This window comes from Saccopteryx bilineata, chromosome 1, assembly GCF_036850765.1.
Source record: "Saccopteryx bilineata isolate mSacBil1 chromosome 1, mSacBil1_pri_phased_curated, whole genome shotgun sequence".
Taxonomy (NCBI): Eukaryota; Metazoa; Chordata; class Mammalia; order Chiroptera; family Emballonuridae; genus Saccopteryx; species Saccopteryx bilineata.
In genome coordinates, this window is record NC_089490.1 from 236,060,392 (window position 1) to 236,084,410 (window position 24,019).

The window sequence follows — 24,019 nt, forward strand, 5'->3', positions numbered from 1 at the left end:
AATCCATGGCCTTGGTTTTGATAAATATATCCAAGCATTATTACCTTAAACATCAGCATTTCCTAAAGAAATATTGGCATAAAATGCCATGAGAGTCATGGTTAAAGGAAGTAGAAAAATACATGTTATTAAGATGTATAAAGCCTATAAATTTCAAGAACAAAAATGTATGATGCCTTGTGCTAGAACACTTTAGTCCACGCATAAAATTGTAAAAAATACTTAAACATATATAGTCGTTTAAGGTAACTGCATTAAAAGTAGAGATTTCCTCAGACTATTTTTCAAAATAATCAAAGAACAAAGAAAAACAAAATAATCTTTGGACAGATGAAAGGCCTGAGGGTGAATACTAAATTTTTCACATATATATGGTTCTGAGTCGATTTAACCTCCTGTGAACAATACTTGTCTTGTAAACAGATGCATCTGAGCTTTAGAAACCAAACATGTAGGCAGAATTTATTTCAGTTATGGCAAAGACTGGGACAAGTGTCAACCTCATTCTAAGAGCTATTGGTTACTTAGAAGTTTAAGTGTTTTGACCAGAGAAAAGTTAACATCAAAATGAAAATATAAAAATATATAATAAAAGCTGGGAATGGCATGATGTAAAGAATGCCAATCTGTAACCCAGGGGACAGGTATGCACAAACTAATTGTAATGTTCCTTGCTGTCACCCCACCTTCAGCTCCAAGATCAGCCAGGGACTCAGCACTACCCGGCGGTCCGAGGACAAAAGATGCCCATGAAGTGAGTCACTGTTTAAAGCTCTTTTTGTCTCAGAAGGTGTGCAAATGAAATACTTGAGCCTGCACTCATCTCTATGTGTGTTTCCTTCACTTGTGGTTGTCTCTCTTCCTGCTTTATTTTTTCGCCCCTCCTTTCTCTATTTATTTCTTCTTCATTTCTAAAATATGTCAACAACTGGATTGCTTCTGCAGCTAATGTTTATACTCGCTAAAGATCAAGAAAGATTGTAGAGTGGAGACAGAGCTCTCATTATGTGAAGCTTTTCAAAGTTATTCAATGTTCAAGTTAAAGACATATATATATGATATCATATATATGTATCATCTTAGGTGTATATATATGTACCACATATATATATGTGTGTGTATATGTATATGATCCTTGCAAAAAGTATTCACTATTGCAATGCTTCCTTACAAATTTGAAAATGGATATTAAATGCTGGGTAAGGAAGCAGCTGTCACGTCCTCAAACACATGGACTCCTTGCTTGAGTTTTCCATTCTCCAGCACGCTGCTAATTGAGTGTGAACAGTGAAGTTGTTGGAGTCCACATTTTTAACGCAATACAACTGGTCCTGGTTGGTGCAATTAGCCAGATAACTTGGTAGCTTTCACACCGCTTCCATCTGGCCTGACTCTTCTCTGGACAGAAAACGTGGGGGCTACTGGCCTTGAAGGCAACAGAAAGGAAATCAGCCAAAATCCCATAAAATACTAAGCGTGATTTTGGCTCCTGCTATGTGGTGTATTTTCATGGTGAATCATGGACACACGAAGAGCTACTCTGATTATGCATCACAGTTACATGGGAAATACACACACAAGGGAAAGAGCCAGGCAAAAGGTCTGTCAAAGTTACAACTAAATTCAAACAAAGGGAAAAAGAGAGAAATAACATTGCCTACTTAAAGTAACCCATGTCTCGTAAATCAGCCACCCTCTTTTCCCCCAATTTTAATTCAGTGGATTCCTTTCACTTATATAGTTGAATTTTTTTAAACATGAAGGCTACTGCTCACTCCCACCTAATAATAGAAATGATCTTGTTTTCATCTGATAATTTACTTTAACTTAAGAATCTGTCACCTAAAAATTTTCTGTTGAGTAATTATAGTAAATTACCTTTTATTCAAAGGAAATGCATGTAGGAAGTACAATAAAACTTTGTCACAGGAAAATCCTTCTCAAAGCATTTATTCTAAAAGTTCCAGAACATGAGCAAAGCATATGCATATATTGGCTCATTCATTCTAGGATGAACTGTCAATGGAGTTTGGGTTGCAAACAGCTACACCTGTGTTTGAAGTCTAACTGCCCACTAATAGTATGTGAGATATTACACCAGTTATTAGCATTTCTGAATGTCTTCACTCAGGAGTAACATGGGATTAAAATACACTCTATAATTTTCAAGGTTAAATGAGATAAAGTATATGACATGCTTTTAGTACAATGTGGTACAAATTGCAAACAGTCAATATATGGTTGTGTGTTTTAGTGCCATTAACAATATTGTCTTTTAGGTTAGACATATATAACAATAATTGAGTCTTTCACAGAATTATAAATATACCCAAAATTTAAACATCAAATTAGCATTATTCCTCAAAATAATTGCATTTGTCCTAACTTCTAAAAAGTAAATACTGCATTACCAGCAACCCTTTTAAAATATGGTTTAAATTGAACCTTGCAAGTCAAACTTGAAATTGGCTAAAAAACAGTTAAGTAATGTGAGGGCAATCCAGGCATTATCATACCCCCCAGCGGGGGTATCGATTCAGAGTTAAAGGCCAACGTTTCCCTTTATAACAATGTCAGCACTTGATGGATCTTAAATAATACTAGAATAGTCTAGTGTCTCTAATTCTATTAGCTCTATTATTCTAAAGCTGTGGGCGACCTTTAATATTTTAATATCTTCATAATTCAAGACATAAGGATTTTTCCTTTGTCCTTGGTTCTGCACCATCTCCCAGAATTTGCTTTCTTCTGTTATTATTTTCTATGTCCATTACTGAAGAAAATAAGGAATAGCTACCATTTACTTGGATACTTCCATTCTATTCAATGAGCTCTTCACTATTTGCTTAAGCAAACCTGTCTCTCCCTGAAGGATGTGACCAACCTCAATATCATCCAGAATGCATGTGGTCCATTTCCTCCAATTTCACATACTGCAGGGTCGACAATGAGGTCTGTGGTCTGCTGCCCCCTAGTGATGTTTTCACATCATTTCTCCTATTCCCTTGCTCAGAACACACTTTGAAGCTAATAAAATTCAGTGATACCAGTATCATGAAAGACACTGCATTGCCTTAATTGAAAGCTTTCATATCGGCTACTATTTGGGGTTTGGTCGTTCATTCATTATTTGTTTTATATGTTTAACAAATATTTCACAGACCAGACAGTGGTCTCTCTGCTGGAAAATAACAGCATTTATTCCCATCATCAGAGAACATACATACTAATGGCAGAGTGTGTATTTGTCCTTGAATGATGTTGTCTACACTGTCTTTCTCTGTCTTTTAGTTTAATGGCTGTTACTCCTTCAAAATCAGTATACTATGTGGCCAGGTTTGGAATAAAACCTTTATTAGCATATATTTCACAATAGCTTTTAACTTGAATACCCTGCTAACCACCCAATTTCGGTCTACAAGTAGAGATGACATTTTAAACATGCATATTAAGTTGACTAAATGATAATTTAGCACTTTTTGATAGAATTCCTATAAGACCTTATATTTGAGTCACAGGATTTACAACATAAGCTTATTAGAGTAACAGGTTTTACAGTGCTCAAAAACTCTTCACTGTAAAATTTAATCTAGAGTTGGGTCCATTTCTGAAAGGTGAAAATTGAATAATCAAAGTTATTTAAAATGCCCATTTGAATGAAAAAACACCATTTCAGCCTTGGCCCAGTGGTTCAGTAGATAAAGCATTAACCTGGCACACCAGAGGCCAACGGGTCAATCTCTGGTCAGGGCACATGAAAGAAGCAATCAATGAGTACACAACTAAATGGAAAAACTAAGTGAAACAATGAATTGAGAATTATCTCTCACTTCCTCTCTCTCTCTCTCTCTCTCTCTAATTTTTCTTTAATACATTATTTTAAATTTTAAAAAAAAAAAGCACTACTTCAAAATGGTTTCATAGGAAAGGTTGTGTCCCCAAGATTAGTCACTCAAGGGAGAAAGGAAAACCAGCCTCCCACCACTGAAGAAGAAAATCCGATATGGGAATATAAGGAATCTGAGATAACAACATGAATCCCAGTCACACAGCCCCCTTGACCTCTCTGCTATGAGAATGGCCATTACTGCGTGAAAATCCAACAATAATCACCACAGCAGAAGGGACCAAACCCCCCCCCCCAACACAAATAATGTAACCACAGCAAATGACCAGAAGTAACAGAGTATGAAAGCTTAGAGACACTTCGCACTAGCATACTGAAGGTTAGTCACCTTGATAGGCAAATGTAAAATTTGTAAGAATGACTAGGTATAAGACTCTATTATCAATCATTTTAATAGAAAGCTTTAGTTAGACCCCTGGTCGGCAAACTGCGGCTCGCAAGTCACATGCAGCTCTTTGGCCCCTTGAGTGTGGCTCTTCCACAAAATACCACGAGTGGGCACTACCTTGATAAGGAATGTACCTATCTATATAGTTTAAGTTTAAAAAGTTTGCTCTCAAAAGAAATTTTAATAATTGTATTGTTGATATTTGGCTCTGTTGACTAATGAGTTTGCCGACCATTGAGTTAGACCATCCCTTTCTATAACTAAGTGATTTACACATCCCAGTTACATAATCCAAGTTTGTTTGTTGTTTTTTTGGCAAGCAGGTGTTTTCTAAGGATAGAGTTTATTTCATCAGGATATTTGTTTCTTAAGAAGAATAATGCATGATATATTTGCACCTCAAAAGCTTATATCTTAAACCAGATTTATTATTTCTACATCACATCCCCAAAAGTATACCTTCTTCAGAAGGCTTATGTCTATACATTTTTTTACTGCTTTACAAAAGATATTACTCTGTCCTGACAGATTTCTGGATTTAAATACATCAGCCAAGAACTAGAATCCTACCAGTCTAAGGAAAAATAAAGGCTGTCTCATCTCAGAGTAGGGGGTAAAGATGTCCCCAAAATACATAAATATATGTTTTCAAGATAATTACACATTAGAAATCCTTAATAAAAACTTTTAAAAGCTTTTCTGAGATGCAATAATTATGGGATGGATAATTTCATATATTGTGAAAACTTAGAAAATCATTCATCACTATTATTATCATGATCACTTTTCTGGAATAGACCAGATGAATGTCACATACAAGACATCCACTATTTCATAGACCCATGAGCAATATCTCTCTTGTGCATTTTTTACAATTGAAGAATTTGCAAATATTAATACTGTCAGCTAGATTAATAATTAACTTGTTAATGTCAAATTATATCTTATTTTGTGTTGAACTGCTGTCCACCATGGAAAGCAGTTGTATAGGGTGGGGCAAAATACATTCACTGTGTTTGGTACAAAAAAATACAATAATTAATACATAATAACATGGCCCTGGCCAGTTGGCTCAGCAGTAGAGTGTTGGCCCGGCGTGTGGATGTCCTGGGTTCGATTCCCAGCCAGGGCACACAGGAGAAGCGCCCATCTGCTTCTCCACCCTTCCCCATCTCATTCCTATTTATCTCTCTCTTCCCCTCCCACAGCCAAGCCTCCATTGGAGCAAAGTTGGCCTGGGTGCTGAGGATAACTCCATGGCCTCTGCCTCTGGCGCTAGAATGGCTCTGTTTACAGCAGAGCAATGCCCTGGATGGGCAGAACATTGCCCCCTGGTGGGCATGCAGGGTGGATCCCAGATCGAGGACATGTGGGAGTCTGTTTGCCTCTCTGCTTCTTACTTCAGAAAAAAATTAAAATTAAAAAAAAATTTTAAATACATAATAACACAAGGATAAACTCAGTTGCTCACAACTATAAACCTACTTCTGCCCCACTCTGTATAATTCTAGTCAATCTTTTGCAATTTAATCAATGGTGTAAAGCTCATTTGAATGATGCTATTCAACAAAATTTACATAACTCAAATATCACTATAGGTTTTAGTAGAAAAAGATCACAATGCTATTTCAAGGGTAGATGTTGTTTCTACAGGTCTCCAACAACAGAAACAGTGGCGTGGTGTGAAAACATGGACACTCTGTTAACCAACCAAGGTAAGGATCACCTAAGAAGGGTTATGAAAATACAACACTTAAAAGTAAATTGTTAAATCCTGGAAATGATCGACTTAGGATATGGTATGATTTTAATCTATATTTGAAGTAAAAGATTCTTCACAGTCCAAAAAATTTATGCAGGCCCAAAGTCTACATGAAATTGTGTTGGGCCAAAAATAAAACATGGTAATAGAAACTCCAAACATGAAGAAAGAAAGCAGTGTGAGGAATTTTTCATTTCCTTAGATCCATTATTGTTTGATAACAATAATGAGTATTTTGTTACTAGTTGTGAGAAACATACAAATAATTTAAAAGTTAAACCACTTGTTTTAAATGTCCTGTAGGTCAAAATAAAGTTCATGAAGTATTTATTTTAACTGAGCTATTCTTATTTTTAGTAAATACAAAACCGTATTTAAATGTATGTGTGTATATTAAAGTAAGGTAATTTTGGCCAATTATAAGTAAAATATCCCAGATAATACAAAATAGTCATTGGCAAAGGTCACTAGACCTTCTTGTGATAAATCATTCTGCTTTGCAGTAGTTCTACCTCAAGAAGTTACACTATAAAGACATATATAAAAATGTTTAAAATGTTGTATTGTTTGAACTAATCAAATGGCATTTCCATTTTAAAGTCATAAAGTAAATATCATAATTTTAGAAAAGTTAAACACATGGCAAAGCTGAATAAATTCTTCGTCGCTGTTCATTCATATAGAGTTCTATTAGATTAGACTAAATTATACTCTTTAGTTTAACACTCTTAAATAACTAATTCTTAAAATGATTCATACATACTAGTACTAGAATTCAACTAAGGTCAGATACGAAAGAGTTTAAGAATATGGAATAGCACATTTGTAAGTTTTGAATGGCATGATTTGTTTTCTTTTCTTTCTTTTTTTAACATACAGTCAGTGGGACAGACTGGGCTAGCTCAGAGGGGACCTTTCTCTGCCAGGGGTCACTTTGCTGGCTCCAGAGCAGGGGCTTGCAGCACAGGCAGTTCAGTTAGAGCATTATCCTGATATTCCAAGGTTGCAGGTTTGATCCCTGGTCAGGACATATATAAGAATCAACCAATGGGTCTGACCAGGCAGGGACACAGTGGATAGAGCATTAGACTGGGATGCAGAGGACTCAGGTTTGAAACCCCGAGGTTGCCAGCTTCATTGTGGGCTCACCAGCTTGAGCACAGGGTTTGTGGCTTCAGCGTGGGATCATAGACATGACCCCATGGTCACTGGCTTGAGTCCAAAGGTCACTGGCATGAAGCCCAAGGTTGCTGGCTTGAGCCCAAGGTTACTGGCTTGAGCAAGGGGTCACTCACTCTGCTGTAACCCCCCGGTCAAGGCACATATGAGAAAGCAATCAGTGAACAACAAAGGTGCCACATGAAGAATTGATGCTTCTGATCTCTCTCCCTTCTTGTCTGTCTGTCCCAATCTGTCCTTCTCTCTGTCTCTCTTCTCTGTTACACACACGAAAATAACCATGGAATGAATAAATAAATGGAACAGCAAATCAATGTTCATCTGTATGTCTCTGTCTTCCTCTCTCTCTCTCTCTCTAAAATAAATAAATAAATAAACAAACAAACAAACAAATAACAGAGCCATGGAAGACTCTGAGACCAAGGAAGAGGCGTCCATAGACACGGCTCCTGGGATACTATATTTCATGCCCATGTTATGTGGAAAAGTTATAGACGCATCTGAACAGCTGTTTGGTTCTTGGATTTTATAACACCAGAGAAAAGCTTACACACCTTTTAATGCTCTTGACAATTCAATGACTCACCAGATAATCTAACTGTTTTGTGGGGGGGGTTGTTTTGTTTTTTGTTTTGATGTGATAATAAGCCTTTCATGCACTGGGCATGAGCACTAAAGAAGATTTTACCGGTAATTACTGAATGTTTTTTCTTTTGTCAGCCTCTGTTGGATCTAACCCATAGCCATTCCATCCTAGAAAGTATGCCCTCAGATAATTGGATTTTAATTGCATGTATCATATAATTCCAAATTCACTTGACATCTTTTGAACAGTCAAATTGTATGTACAGAATAGAAAAATATAGTTCGATAGTTTCCGAGATAACTAGCTCCAGTTTTAGCTGTTTATTCTGTCCTATTGTGTCTAAGATGATAACAATTATTGGTTCAGAGTGATCTTTCACAAGATGGAAGCAAATAATAATTGCTTCTTGATCTCCAACTTCCCATCTATCTGGGATGTGTTTAGATAATCCTCATTGGGGTAAAGCTTCATACGCCTTCATGAATCCACAATATTCTTTCATTGCTATTAAAGTATACTTTATCCTCTCTATAGATATATATTTTATCATAAATTCTGTTTAGAATCCTCAAATTATCATTGTTTAAACCAAACTTAGAGAACATTTTCATTAGGGGTTACTATGAGGATTTTCAGGACCTAAATTTGTGTCACAGAAACTTCTTGGGTGTATTTTTTTAATTCAAGAAGCATGCAGTTAATTGAATTTTTTAGAGTGCTCACTTATTAACAATGTTCACACTCTCCAAATACTTCTACTGAGAATTTTAATTGGTACCCGATAACCATTTGCAATGACTTGTTATGTCAATTCTATTTCAAAATAAATAAATAAAAACATTGTTAAATCTATTTTAATTGACCTATCAACACATAAAAGGAAGAAGCATTTATACTCAATATCTTATCAGTTACTTTTTTTTTTAGAGAGATTAGACTTGGCCAATATTTCCCCTAAAAACTAATAAATGCCAGCCCCTACTCCTTTGCATTAATAAGCCCAAACCAATACAATCTAACTTCTCAGCATCAAATTGTGTTTTCTCAAGAACTCATAATAACCATGATATTCTTACTCTGAATTAGTAACATCATTAACTTGATCTGGGTTCAGTGTCATGGGTCTAAAAATCAAAGTCCATGGGATTTTCCATGAAGTAACTGACATTCCTCTAGCCCTAGAGACGAATAGCTCAGTTGGTTAGAGCGTCTTTCCAATATGCCAAGGTTGTGGGCTCAATCCCTGGTCAGGGCACACACAAGAATCAACCAATGAATGCATAAATAAGTGGAACAACAAATTGATCTCTCTCCCCTTCCTCTCTATAGTCAATAAAAAAAAATCAATTAACAAAAAGACTTTCCCCTCAATATAATTCTTAGATTCTCAGATCTAAAAAGTACAGGTTTTCTTTGTTAATGGAGCTAATTGTAGAATTAGAGCTATAATACTTTATGATTATGGTGACTGATCCAAATAAGGCTTTGAGAGCCAAAAGTAGAACATATACATATCATATTTAAAGAGATGGTAAGTATTTGTCACTGGATACCCTATAAGTACTCAACCTGTACAAGAAAATTATTTCGGCCCTATTACTGAGCTCTGTGGCATACAACATCTTTCCTATGTGTTTTGTAGCTGGTCTGGATGCTTTTCGAACATTTCTAAAATCAGAGTTTAGTGAAGAAAATGTTGAGTTCTGGCTTGCCTGTGAAGACTTCAAGAAAACAGAGAGTGAAGAAAAAATTGCTTCCAAAGCCAAGATGATCTATTCTGAATTCATTGAAGCTGACGCCCCTAAAGAGGTGAGTAAAATAGTCTGATTTAATGAATATTCATCCTTGAGCGAATCTTCTCCCAGTTAAAAGACACTGAATCCATCTAAGAAGAAGTCAAACTGCAGCTCTGTACCCAAGAGAAAAATGTCTGTAAACCCCCATAGAAGTTCCTGAAGGGGGGAGCTCTGGCCTTCAGTGACTCAGCAAGTCTATTTCAACACTGTTTCTGTTTTCTTAGCACAGCAGCCAGGCTCTTGAGAAATAGTGTCTATTCTCTCTCACATTCCATAGTTCTAAGGCCAACCCTACAGAAATCCTACTTACATGTGTTCTGTAGTTTAAGTTCACATTTGTTATGCCTTTTCGAAACCATGGAAGTCAAAGTGGAATATAATTTGGGAATAAATTGTTTTTATTTAAAACAGTATGTGGAGCCCTGGCCATCTGGTTCAGCAGTAGAGCATTAGCCCAGCATGTGGAAGTCCCAGGTTCAATTCCCAGTCAGAGCACACAGGAGAAGCGCCCAACTGCTTCTCCACCCTTCTTCTCTCCTTTATCTCTATCTCTCTCTTCTCCTCCTGCAGCCAAAGCTTCATTGGAGCAAAGTTGGTCCGGGTGCTGAGGATGGCTCCATGGCTTCTGCCTCAGGCTCTAGAGTGGCTCCGGTTGCCAGAGATGGGCAGAGCATTGCCCCCTGGTGGGCATGCTTGGTGGATCCCAGTCAGGCAAATGCAGGGGTCTGTCTCTCTGCCTCCCCACTTTTCACCTCAGAAAAAAAATACAAAAAATAAATAAATAAATAGTATGTGGGGAAAAAATAACAACTCCTATCCAACAGTATAAATTCTTCATTTTTAATATTTTGGATGTCCCCACTATGGCATTTAAGAATGAATGCCTCACTTTCCAAAACAAATATTTGCTGACCTTTATTCCTTTGCCAGCTAAAATGAACCAAAGGTGGGAGGCACTATCTGAGGGAGCAGGACCCACCTGCACTTTCTTAGAATCAGAACAATAGGAAAAAGGCCTGAATGAGAAATCTGGAGTGACTTTGATACTAGCCCCTCCCCAAAAGTGTTGTATGCAACATCGCATTTTTATTTGATTTACTTTCCAGAACTAAAACCATGATCATCTTCACATACCCCTCTTGTGTTTAACTTTAAATTGTAAGCAATTTACATTTTAAAACCACCTTGATTTCTCAGTGGCTACATTTTAATGAATAAGTAGCAAACAGAAAGATACATTAAACTACTAGTACAAGTCATCTTTCCCAGAGGTGCAATTCCAATACCCTGACAGGTGATGGTTACTGTACTTTCTGATCTAAAATTAGGACTCATGGTATAAGAAGGGTTGGTTGTACTTATGGGGACAAAAGACAGAGTGGATGAAATACAAACACTTTTGGACAACCAAGGGCATAAACTTTCCATATCAATAGTTCAAGTTTTAGACGGATATTAATTATTGCAGCACATATTGCCCTAGTATGACACTCCAGAAATATGAACCACTGAATTATAACCTGGAATTTGTAGGGGGAAAAGAAAGGAAATTCACCTCCTGTGGATCTATTTCAACATTCATTTCCCAGGCACCATATAAAGAATCAATAAATAATTCTAAAAAATTTAAAGTATAATACATAAGATTTATCAAGTTGATTAATGTGTCATTCCCTAAAAGGCTTTGAAATCAACTTTAAAGATATTCTATTTATAGTGATACTGGTTGGAAAGCCAGATTTTTTTTTCCTTCTCTATAAATCTATCTAATTAACGATGATTGTTTTAGAATAACATTCTCAAACATCACGTAGACTAAATAAAATATAACTAAATTTGTGGCTGCTTTTCAAGTGATAGATTATACTGTCTCCTTGAAGTGGCTATGTGACAAAATTCATTGAAAATAAAGAAGCACATATATACATTTGAAATAGTCATTATATTTTCTATTATTTGCCATTTGTTTTTATTATTTTCTATGATTTACTATTCATTTCTATTATTTTCCAATTTGCATTACTAACAGGCATTTGTATCTTATATTATACACCAATTGCAATCTTCACGGTATTTCTCTACACGTTAAATATAATACAACCGTTAGGATGCTAATTCATTAAGCAGATTATTTTAAGTAGCTGTCCCCACAATAAAGACACAGTGTAGGAGAGAATGACCTATAATAAAACCAGTCAATATGCACTAAGCGACATAGTAATACAAGCACGATGTTTGTTATTAGCCCAGTAGGAACGTAACTGAATGTCCCTGGAGAGTTAAGAGACTGAGTTCCAGATTGGCTCACACTTGCAAACCACAGGCATCTCATGTGAAATAAGTACTATCTATCAAGAGAGCAAATAAGCAAGACTGTTTCAGACTGAAGGCACGGTGGCATAGCGCGGAGGTCCAGAGTTCTCCAGTGCTCTCCAGAAATTCTAAGCACTCTGATATTGCTAGTGAGGGGTGGGGAGAGGAGGCTGGATAGGCAGCAGCAGAAATAAGGAAGGGTGCCATTTTCTAGATTTAACTAGTGGGACGATTTAATAAGACAAGGTGATCTATTTGATATGGTTGGTAGAAAATAAAATTTCCATGAGTAGAAAATTAATTCAAGAGTGAGATTCTTATGAGAATATTCTCCCATTTTTCTATATTCAATTATAGTTGTATAACTGACTCTTATAAAGAATTAAACTTACAACCACTTTCCCTGACAGGAATGCCTAAAGATCAATGACAAGGCCGTGTCCTCAAGATGGTCTCATTGTCTTTCTTTTCAAGTTCTTGTGTCTTTAGTTCTTCATCTATCAAATGGTTAGCATGACTTAATAGTATTTAACCAATGCAATTAGACAATTTACAGTGAGACTGGAAGGAGCTGACTAAATGACGCCTGTCTATAAATTGACATCAGTATGGTTCTCAGTTTCCTGTTCAAATAGGCAAAGACTGAACACAAAAATGGAACTTCAGGCCTTGGCAAGGTGATCATAATTGCAGCTGGACTGAGGCCCTGTCCCTCCTGTGTGGACTTTCACACTAGTAGAGAGTTGGTCTGATGCCAGAAAACCTTCAGTTTGGAGATTCCCAGACCTTATTTCACATCCTGTAATCTTGGGCTAAGTGATTTTTGCTCTCGGAGCCTCAGTTTCTTCATATAAAAATACGTTCATTAAAAGAAAAAATAGCATATAACAACCACTCAGGACAGATGAGAATGATGAATGAGATCTGGTGATTACATCATCAGGACAATTTTAAACAAATGTCAATCCCTTTATGTCCTCAAACAAGTCACTAGAAGCACTACTGAATCAACTTGAACACAATCAGTATATAATTTGTAAGGACATTTGAGGAAAAGCAACTCTAAAAGACTTGGAAAATATATATACATGGACATGTTATAAAAACTACTCATTTCAGTAAAGGGAGCTACTTATTGAATGGATGGTACCTAGGCAGTTTCAGAAGAAAATACTGCAGGAAAAAATAGATGTGAGCTAGGTATTTTGACTACGTGATTTGACAATTATTAGACAAGCAATATATACATATTTAAATTGTCTCTGTTTTGCACACAATAAGAACTTGTGAATGACAAAGAAAATCATCTTAAACTTTATTTACTATCACCTCAAAGTGGAACGCTAATTTCATAATATTTGAAAATTTAAAAAACATGTTACTTAGTTTTAAGGGAATGTAAGCCTTCAAGAAATTTAAGATGTTTTTATATCAAGCTAAGACACTGATATATTTTAAATATTGCTGTGATATTTATATAATTTATATCTTATATGTTTATCATTGTTCCCTTATATTGAAAAGAAATTTTTATTAAGGGGGAAATTGTCTATGTCGATTGTCCTTCTGTGGGGTTAGAAAATGTTGGAACCATCAGACCACAGTGTATTGTGGCATCTACATTCAACTTCATATTATCACCGGTCCAGGAACAAAGACACAGGCAGTCAAAAAATTATATAACTCTTAAATCTATTTACTAAATGTGAAGAAAACTGTAGCCAAAAAGGAGATAGTTTGATGAGTCTGTACAGGACATTTTTTAAATATCTGTTTATCTGGATTTTTGCCTTTATTTTTACCATAGTATAATGTTATTTACTGATTTGTATTTTATGCCACATCAGTAAATGCTTATTCTGTGCCTATTGTTCACCTCCTCATGAGATAAATCCCTCCATGGAAGGGAAGCCCCAGGGAACAAGTGATAAGAGTATTAAGTATAACCCCGTGTATTTTGTGAATGAGGCAATTTTATTCTCAATAAAGAATTGCAAGAAAATAAAACAGGTTCAAATTGTGGTTTGGCTCAAAAGAAACATTCAATCTAGTTGGATTAAAAAAATAAAATTTAGAACTAGGGAAAAATAGCTAAGGAGAAAATGATCAAGTGCAAAAAAAAATGGGTGAAATCTTTTTTGCATTATGCCGAAAGGCTATGCCAGAATAGTACTGAGATAGGACTTTAAGAGAAGGTCTTTATTTTAAATGAGGTTAGGTTTGAACTCCGTCTTGATGGAATACACAGAGTTATTGGCAGAGGGAAGCCCCTGAAAATGAGCATCTAGAGGCATTTCCTGACATTACTGTAATGCCAATTTTGTATTCTCCGCTTTCTATTCACATTTTTTCTTTGCATTGTAAGAGCTGTTTCCCAACATGGCGATGTGTTGTTGAGCATTAGTCCTGCCCCACATTTGCAGCTTGTCACCCGTCCCTCCTGAGAATAGAATCATCTCCAGATGTCACATCTGCGTTTTTAAAAACCCATTGCCTAAGTTTTGCTACACTGGTCAGTAGCTCAGTGTGTCTTTTATATGTCAAGCACTACACTGGTGCTGCTGAGAAAATAGTATCAGCATCCCTGAATAGATCTAGCGAAGCGTCATCTTGGTAGAAAGACACCAGTTAGAACAATAATTGCAATAAACTTTTATGAGGGATGTGATAGGGAAATACAGATGATGAGGTAGACAAGATGGGAGCAGGGAAGGACAGAGTAGGACAAGGAAGAAGAGTCAAGCAAAGGACCAGCCAGCACCTCGAAAGCTGGTCCAGGGGGAAGAAGCCTTCATGCTCTGTGGCCCAGAGTGCAAAGTGAGAGAAGAAAGCAGGAATCGAGCTCTAGGCTACACCTGCACGGTGCATGGACCGTCTCATTCAATTAGTCATCACATTCACTGGCTTAGGGAGGTGTTGCAAGCATCCACATTGCACAGGGGAAAATGAACTGAGCCTTAGAGATAAAATGAAGAGCCCTCAAGTCACTAAGATGCACAGAGCCTGAGGACGGAGGTCCACAGCCCTCCTGTGAGGTTTCAGATTCCAGTCTCTGGATCAACTGCTTAATTTAAATGTCCATGATGCAGCCTGGGAACCTTGATATTTATGCTAAAGGCAAACACCTAGTTATCTTGTCCCATGGCGTCTACCTCTCTCTTACCAAAATACTTTATTTCTCTTCTCATAGTGTCTCTACTTCATAGAAGTTCTTAAACTATGACGCCCAGATGCAAATATGCCTAAGGAGACAAGAAAGTGGCAAAAGTATTTCTCCGAATACTTTTCAGTAATATTTTGCACCCTCCCACCCCTGGAAAAATTGGTTGCTGCATTTTAATAAAAACAAAACACTCAGGTGCTTCTCCAAACATCTGTACAACCCTGTGCCACTATCCTGGATGAGCATGTTGGGCTGAGGAAGGAACCCAATTAATTTCACTCCCTTTCAGCTTCTCTAGACAGCTGTTGCCTACATCCATTTATTTTTAACAGTCCATGTACATTGTGGTTTTATACATACATACAATCTACAATCGCCAATGTCGTGGTTTCTTTGACATCTCTTGCCCAACTGAACGTGTTAGAACAGAGCGGCATTTACCCATATTTCACTGTGTATAAGCCTCTCCATGTATGAGGCGCACCTTGATTTTGGGACCCGAAATTTGGGGGAAAATGTATTTACATAAAGTTATTGAACTCAAGTTTTATTCATCATATAATTCATACAACACCTGATCACTATCAAAACTCCCATCTACTAGCTGGTCCTCATCTGTGTCTGACGACGAATCACTGTCTTCATATATTGCCTCATCCTCAGTTCCATCTATGGCATTTGAAATGGCTCAATCACTGTATAAGATGCACCCAGTTTTTAGACCCCAAAGTTTTCAAAAAAGGGTGCATCTTATACCTGGGGAAATACGGTATCTCTGCCTCCAAAGTCAATAACCACATAAGGACATGGTCCCATGCATGGATTGAATTCTATATGTTGCAAAGCTTGCTATCCTCTACTTTAATAGCCATCCTTGAGAATATATTTCAAGGATACGTTTTCACCTTTAATGATGCCCAACATGAAGTAAGACCAGAGGCGTTCGTGATGATTAAATAGAATTATGTCACTGAAAGCATGATCATAGGTCACTTCAATTTGAACAGTGATTTTTTAAGCTCAGTTGTGAATGAGAGAAACAGGCTGCCGGTGGTGGGAGTTTAGCAGGGTGTTTTACATGGACCAGCACACACCCTTTGCATAATGAATCTCCTGATACACAATACCTCCTCAATGAGGGAGGCTATCTGATTTGAATGTGAGAGCACAACTGAAAACTTTTTATTCAAATTATGTAAAATATATAGAAAGCACAGCTTAGGGTCATAGGAAAGCCAAAAGGGACACTTCAAAATGTATTCTTCCTGCAAAAAATAATTTGTTGAAAGCCCCCTCAAAAAAATTTTAATTCCTGGTATTGACACAAGGACCTTGGCATGCATATCTGGCAGTTAAGAAAATTGTGTATTAAAAAAAAATTCTAGATCTTTATAATACAATTGTTTTGCAATGACTACCATAAACAACATACAGAAGGTGGCCATTTTATTGCTAGATATTGCTGTTGATGTCAGCTATATCAAGGCATTTTCAAAATATGTGGGATTTAAAAGCCACTAAATGGTTGCAATGACATCTCAGCTATCACTCCATAAGAGTCACAAACCCACATCTTGTTTTTGAGCTTGATAGTGCAGCGGTCTCAGATCTCTAACCTAATTCATGGCCTTTCGAAAAATACTGTATTTCTCAGAGTCCATGAAATGGAAGCATATCCATGTAAACGAAAGGGAAGTGACTGCACATCAGTAAATATTATTGCTATAACTCTGTTTGTTTCATCAGTTGATACATTGTCTAGCCCCATGCTCTGGACCTACTAGTATGAGATGCTCAGCAAAGTGTAAACTTCCATGTAACTTTCAATGGCTCAGAAGTTTTTCAAGATTAAGCAGGTCTTCCCTGAAGATCACCTGCTAGTAACATCTCACTTTCATTGCATTCAAAGTTCAGCGTCACCTCTGTCTTCTGTTTTGAGATGGGAAATGTATCCATGCGTCTTCTGGTAGAATCCAACCAAATACCAAATTTAGGATGAGCGCAGAGGTAGGGGGTAAAAGTTCAGAAACATACCCCAGAAGTGATTTTATTCAAAGAATTTAGGTATCCAAATATATATTAAGACTAATATTTTCATTCTTATCCTGATACTGAAATTTCAGAAAAGTCGAGAAGAAAAGATAGAGCCCTCTTGGTAGCCTATTCTCAAACTTTGTTTCTATGGGCTCTTCAAGAACATTTAGTGAAATGGAGAGCTCTGATCGTTGGAATATTGTCTTCCCCTGGCTTCTGGCATTGCATTTTCTCCGCTCTTCCTGCCAGCCCTTTAACAATCTCTTCTGCTGTTCCAACTCATCACACAACACACGCTGTAATGAGGGAGGCGGACCCCATTTATTTTCTGCTTGCGCAGACTCTCCCGGGATCTCTTCCCATCCCTGAGACTGTAAAGGGCATCTCAAAGTTAACAAATTCAAATCGGAGTTTCGATTTCCTGCCCAAAGCTTTCTCCCGCCTTAGTCTCTCCATCTCAGTCAAGGGCAACTCCATTCTTCAAATCCCTCTGGCCAAACACTGGGCCATTATCCCTGATTCTTCTCTTCTGTTTAGACCCCGTTTCCAACCCCTAGGAACTTTGTCATCTCATTCTTCAGAGTATTTGTTAAAGATTTTGCTCCTCGGCCCAGCTTGTTCCCATGTGATGCTAAGTTCCATCGTTCTGCTTTCCAAATACCTTTGAAATCTATGCATGCCCCTTCGCTTCCTGTGACATTACGCAGCCTAATCCACCATCATGGCCCACCTGAACTTCCGGTATGACTTCCTAATTTTTCTTCCTTTTATCCACACCTAGCTGCTATATACCGCATGGCAGCCAGCGGTGTGTTTTCTCAAGCATAAGTTGAACATTGGTCCCTCATTAAAATTCTCCTCAGTGCTTTCAGGTTAAGTAAAAATTCTTCAACCGGACCTGTAAGGGCTCATCTGCATGATCTGGAAACTCCATTCCACCCCAGGCCCTTACCTTTCCTCCCCTCAAACATCCCTGGGTGGCTTTCAACCCACCCTCCATGCACAAGTCTCTTCATCTTCCAAATTTCTAATAATACTTCAAAGATCAAGAAATCTCCTTTCCTTCAGAAAACATTTTCCCCCCTCTGGCTTGCTTTTTCAAAATCTGTCTTTTTGATGGACCTCTCATCTTAATCTTCTTTATATGTATCTTCAGATCCTGACATAATTTCTAAGCTCCCATTCAAGAATACTTTAAATGAAGAAGTACTAGGAGTGACTATAAATTAATTACGTTTTCCTATATATGTTGGCTTTTTACCCAGAAAAACAGGGGATAATACTACTACTTATCTTAGAGTTGTATCATATAAACTAGTCATCCGCACTAATAGTATCACTATTAGTTTTACAGTTCCAATAATCATCTTTAAATATCCTTAAGATTATTTTGATACAATGCCATTTTTAAATATTTTGCCATAAGAAAAGACAGAGTCAGCAGGAAAAAGTCTAGAGAGAGAAGGCTTGGAACAGAACTTGGATAATGCATCTCTGCTCCGATCATATTTTCAGAGACTTCTACAGAAAAAAAAGGAATTAGTGAAAGAAATTGGAAAAAGCAGATAAAAGATAGGTTAATTCCATGTCACAAACTATTGAATTCCCTGTGTGGGGAATTGACAAATCTTTTTTTCTCTGATAATCAGATTGAATACTTAACATTAGAAGCCTTTGTATCCAATCCTGTTTAAGCAAGAAATCTAATTTCTTAAGATTTTCAAATCAAAACAATGTGTAATGAGAAGGAAATTAGTGATGTTCCTTCAGTGACTGAGGAAAGCTTCATGGAAGATATTCAACTTAAGCTAGATGATAAGAGACCAGGATAGTCAATACAGAACAAAAATGTGGGGGAAAGAGGGATTTTAGACAATCCAACAGCATAAACAAGGGCTTCAGGCGCTCTGGGAAAGAGAGTAGACCAGCATGCTGGCTACCACTAGGACACGTAGGAGATGATCTGGGGACAACACGCTGGAGTCCAGGGGTGAGGAGGCTCAAATACCAGGGTAGGGAGCTTAAATTTTATGTTACAAAAAAAATAATAGATTTTCAGCTGAATGCTTATACAATGAAAAGTGATATTTTGGTGAAACTCATATACAAATGCTATTTACAGTATTTGGGAGGGAAAGACATTGTAGGAAAAGGTGTCAGGTGAGAAGTGAATTCTGTGGTTTAGTGAGGAGATTCAGGTTGGAAAGAAAAAGTAAACTGCAGAGACAGGAGCGAGAATGAAAATGAACATTGTGAAATTACAAAATAATAGACAAATGAGGAAAAATATCTATATGTGCCATATAAATATGTTATATAGTTATATGGGAAGCAATCAGAGCAAAAGGAGGTGTCAGAGATAATTCCTATGTTTCAAGCTTGAACAACTTGGAGAAAAATAATGGCATTTGTACAACCATGTGGGTGTGATGTTTCGTCACTAACATTAAGCTGAATTGCCAAGACACATCTTCATAAGATCACTGGTTATCTCCTGGGAACAGTCTCTCTGCTCACCACTCAGCCATCAGTAGCTGATGTTGGCAGTTCCTTGGTAGAGAAACAAGCAGATTAGAAAACAAGAGGGTCAGGGGGGCAAGCTTTTCCTCTCAGTAAATAATAATGATGATCAGTATTATGTGGAAATAAAATGGTTCCCTTCAAAATCGAGACATGATTCTGATCAAATACAGACATACTGTCGCACTTTCTTGCTGCAGCGGAGATGTATTTGAGTCCCGACACTGAACCAGGCAGGGGAGTTGCAGAAAATGCCAATGTTGTCTAAGTCACACAAAGTCCTTTGAGAGGAAGAGCACTTCACAGGGTAGATGTGATTTGAATGCCATCTTAAAGATGTGCAGGATTATTTAAGACTTAGGTGAAAAGGAGTAACGTACAGCTACGTTGGAATAGTACAGAAAAACGGCCGTAGCTTGGGGAAACGCAAGGGATTTGAGGGAAACTGTCTCGCTTGGTGGGAATACAGAGCATGCACAGAGGAGAACAAATGTGTAAGTTGGGACCAACCCAGGAAGGCTAAGAAAGCCCCGATGAAGGCTTCAGCCCTATTGCCTGATACAGGGAATAAGGAGTTAGTGTAGGTGTTGCGTTCCGATGAGAACAAAATGAGGCGGCACGGTGTCCCTGCTCTCTGTGGAAATTCACCCTCAGTAAATGAGAGCCCAGTTGCTATAGTTACCATGATGGGGGATAGAAAGTTAAACAAATAGCAGATGATGCCGTGAAATAATTAACAGCATAGTTAAAGGAGGAAAGCAGGCAATGTTCATGTCATGTCCCCACCACGCAAGACGGGATGCGGGAAACAGACCATGACAAGATCTTGACAACAGCAACTGTTCATTGGTGTCCACTCTGAGACGGGCACTACAGTAGAGTCACAACATGCGAGCATGCCTCATCCTGCTTAAAACCTTTAGTGTCTTCCCATTGATTCTAGGAGAAAAGTCATAACTCCTCAAACTGCACTTAAGTTCTCCAAGCTCTGGCCTGTGTCACCTTTCCTGGCTTCGACATAGGAACGTTCTGTCTCACACCCTATGCTCCAGCCTCCCAGACAGAATGGCTTTTAGGGACATGACCCGTTCTTTCTTGCATCAGGGACTCTGCCTTTGTTGTTGTTTTTTCTGCCAGAAGTGTTTTTTCTGACCCATGCCCACCATGCCTCGGGGACTGGCTTCATCTCATCCTTCATGTTCAGGTCTAAAATAAAACTATTTACTTAGGTGTTGGTTGTCGCTCCCCAAATACAGCAAAACTTGGCACATAATGACACCCAGACATATCTGTAGAATTAATACGTGTCTGTGCCATGTCGCTTTCATCCTTGTAACAGCTCCGTCCAGAACTAGCTGCCTGACAGATGAGGAAGGAAGCAGAGCACATAAAGATAAAGTCAGTCAGCCCCGGTCACCAAGATCATTGAATGTCAGAGTACAGTTTTGAAAACTACCCTGAAGTCTTTCCTCTACCCCACAGCAATGTCCTACATAAAGAAGTAGAAATGGATTCCAGATGTTGAGGCCTCCCAGGAGGCTGCGGCATTGGACCTGAAACTTTCTGGGGAAGGCACAGGGGTCAGTGTAAAGAAGGGTGTTTTTTGGTTTGTTCTGGCAAAAAAAAAAAATGCAAATTAGAATGAAAGCAACATGATGGGAAAGAGCACAGGAACATATGGAGAATAGAAATGGGTTGGTGGAAGCCACCCTAATAAATTCTAGATATTGCTTTACCTCTGGAAACACATTTTAGGTATTAAGATCAAAGCACTGGGAAAAAACAAAACAAAGAATGAGCGAGGAGAGAAATTTAAAATCATAAAGTATTTTGTTTGCGTGGGCACTTTGCCATTATTTTTATAATCTCAAAGTAAGGCTTTACCTGTGTTCTCTGTCAATGCCAACCCTTCTCAACCTAAAAAAAAATATACACCGAGCATGTGTTCTGCATCAGAAAATGAACGCATGACCTTTCTGGTGTTTTGCATCAGATTGTCTTTGGGTTAAGGGAAAAAAATTCAAATAATACGTGCATCTGCCACCTGTATAAATGGTGTAGTCTTTGATAAACTAATCTGATGATATGCAACTTTATCTCCACAGATTAACATTGACTTCAGCACCAGGGACCTCATCTCAAAGAATATCGCAGAACCGACTCTCAAATGTTTTGATGAGGCTCAGAAGTTAATCTATAGTCTCATGGCCAAGGACTCTTTCCCTCGATTTCTAAAGTCAGAGATTTATAAAAAACTGGTAAATAGCAACCAGGTGGGAAATCATAAAAAATGGCTCCCTTTCCTGTAAATAAGGTAAATGATAAACCAATAACCAGGTTACAATTTGGAGGGAAACAAGTGATAGACAGATCAACGCTTAATCACTACACTTTAAGGCAAAGGTTTTTCATACACAAACACAATGTAAGTTCTTTAGGGTTTAGAAAACACTTTTTTACTCTAATGAAAAATAATATTTTTAACTATGAAGCCTGGATTTCTAAGTCATTTGTTTAGAATTTATTTATTTCATCAGGTACTTAAAAATCTTCTACTGGCAGAGTTCAAAGGGAGTTTGGAGAGCTAAAATACACTCCTAAACTGTAAGTGGATATTCTTATGACCTTATAAACTCAAGGAACTATATATCTTCATGTTTCTGGGTGGGAGACTGTTTAACCTTATAAACATGATTTTTAAATACCCTTTGCATTATTCAAATCATTTCCATAAGGAAAAAGAAAGTCTGAACCAAACACATTTAGTGTATTCAACTATTTCTTTTTCAGTCAGGATCTGCTAGATAATAATGTGGTAGTTATTTAAACTGCTCTGGCTGTCTGATTAATTAAAATGAAAAATTGCAAGAATATATACATATGATGTATAAAATCTGTTTAATAACACAATTGATAAAACTTTGTCAAAATACATCATTTGGTTTAATTCAATGGCATCACAAAGGCACGTATGGAAAAGGCCTTGAGGTTGGAGAGACTGTATTTCTTAGATTAATAATAATATAAAAGAAAGAGAATGAATAAGGAACATGGATGATTCCTTATATGATGAACTGTGTAGCAGCAATTGTCCTATAAAATAAAAATTACTGCAACATTATGTATGCAAGTAAGTATGGAGGGAAGTATCTATTCACTCAGCACTGGAACTTGTTTATAAAACTCCAAGAAATTAGAAAATGCATTTATTTTGAGATGTTCCCAAACGGTTTTTCTCTGTATATAGATGTCCTGTGGTAAGTGTGAATAATTTCGTGTCAATATGAGAAGCTATAAAGACTCAACAGATCTTTTATCTTTCAATTTTATTTGCAGTTAGTTATCTTCATTGATATCTCTATTTTGCAGATTATTTGAACATTAAAAAATGAAGAAAAAATAATGTGACTTATTTTGTTTCTACAATGACGCATTTGCTAGACAAAATTTCATCATCAAAAGCAAACACTTAAATACATGTAAATGGAATGTTCCCTGTACACTTGCAAAAAATAAATAAATACATTGTTTTCAAAGAAGGCATAATAAATACAAATTGATGGTGAAGTATTCAGTGCACCTTACAGTGCACTCAGTGGAAAATAGCTATATACTTTGCAACATTTATTCTAAAGGTTCCCACCTTAATTGAGTCCCTCACCTTAGAGATGAAATGAATGGGAATTAGGTTATTCGTTGTTAGTGGCGAAGCTGGTAAGAAGTGATTTTCCCATGGTGCCAGTTGCTTTGTGCCCCCAGCAGTGCAGAGTGTCCCCCAAATCCCACTGACCCTCAAAGATCCAGACACTGTTCCTTCCACTACTCGAATCATCCTCTTACAGCCTGTTTGCAGCTTTCTTTATTGTTATCAATAGAGTAATATTTCCTAGGTCATGGCTACCTCTCCGATTTTCCCCAAATGGTGCCCAGGAAGCCACAAATCAAAGCTTCATCACTCGGAAGCATTGGTCATGGTTAAAATACAGTTGGTGTCAAATGTTCACTGGAAAAGTAGATGTGCAGTGTCTTCTCATAGAGCCCAACCCAAGACCCATGATGGCCATACTTTCTCACCTGTACACCTCATTCTCCATCCTAAGCTTTTCATAGGGTTTCTGTCTGAGTAAGACAGAAAAGAAAACAATGGCAGGTTTGGGGAATAGAATCAGTTTTGGGTTTTTGGAAGAGCTAGTAGTGAGAATTTTTCAGTAAAATGTCAGATGTACATCATTGTGGTTCTGTTTCTATCTCTTCCACTCCTTAAGTTACTTTATTTCAGAACTTATCATAGAAGAGTGATTTTATGGATGAGATGTTTAAATAAAAATGACTAATTCTGAAAAAGAAAATGCAATATTAACATTCCTGGTA

The 24,019-nt window shown here is 37.3% G+C and overlaps 1 protein-coding gene across 1 annotated transcript; it reads left to right on the forward strand.

Annotated features, from left to right (window-relative positions):
• The first annotated feature begins 743 nt into the window (after positions 1-743).
• Positions 744-21,957, forward strand: RGS21 (regulator of G protein signaling 21). The gene is made up of 4 exons (XM_066253519.1): positions 744-754; positions 5,934-6,010; positions 9,465-9,631; positions 21,754-21,957. Exons 1-4 carry the CDS (start codon positions 744-746, stop codon positions 21,955-21,957), a joined length of 459 nt encoding a protein of 152 aa, XP_066109616.1.
• The last annotated feature ends 2,062 nt before the right edge of the window (positions 21,958-24,019 follow it).

Excerpts from the sequence above, each read along its gene's own strand:
- RGS21 (XM_066253519.1), top strand. Across the intron at positions 6,011-9,464 it reads CACTCTGTTAACCAACCAAG|CTGGTCTGGATGCTTTTCGA; the intron begins GTAAGGATCACC and ends TGTGTTTTGTAG. Across the intron at positions 9,632-21,753 it reads AAGCTGACGCCCCTAAAGAG|ATTAACATTGACTTCAGCAC; the intron begins GTGAGTAAAATA and ends TTATCTCCACAG.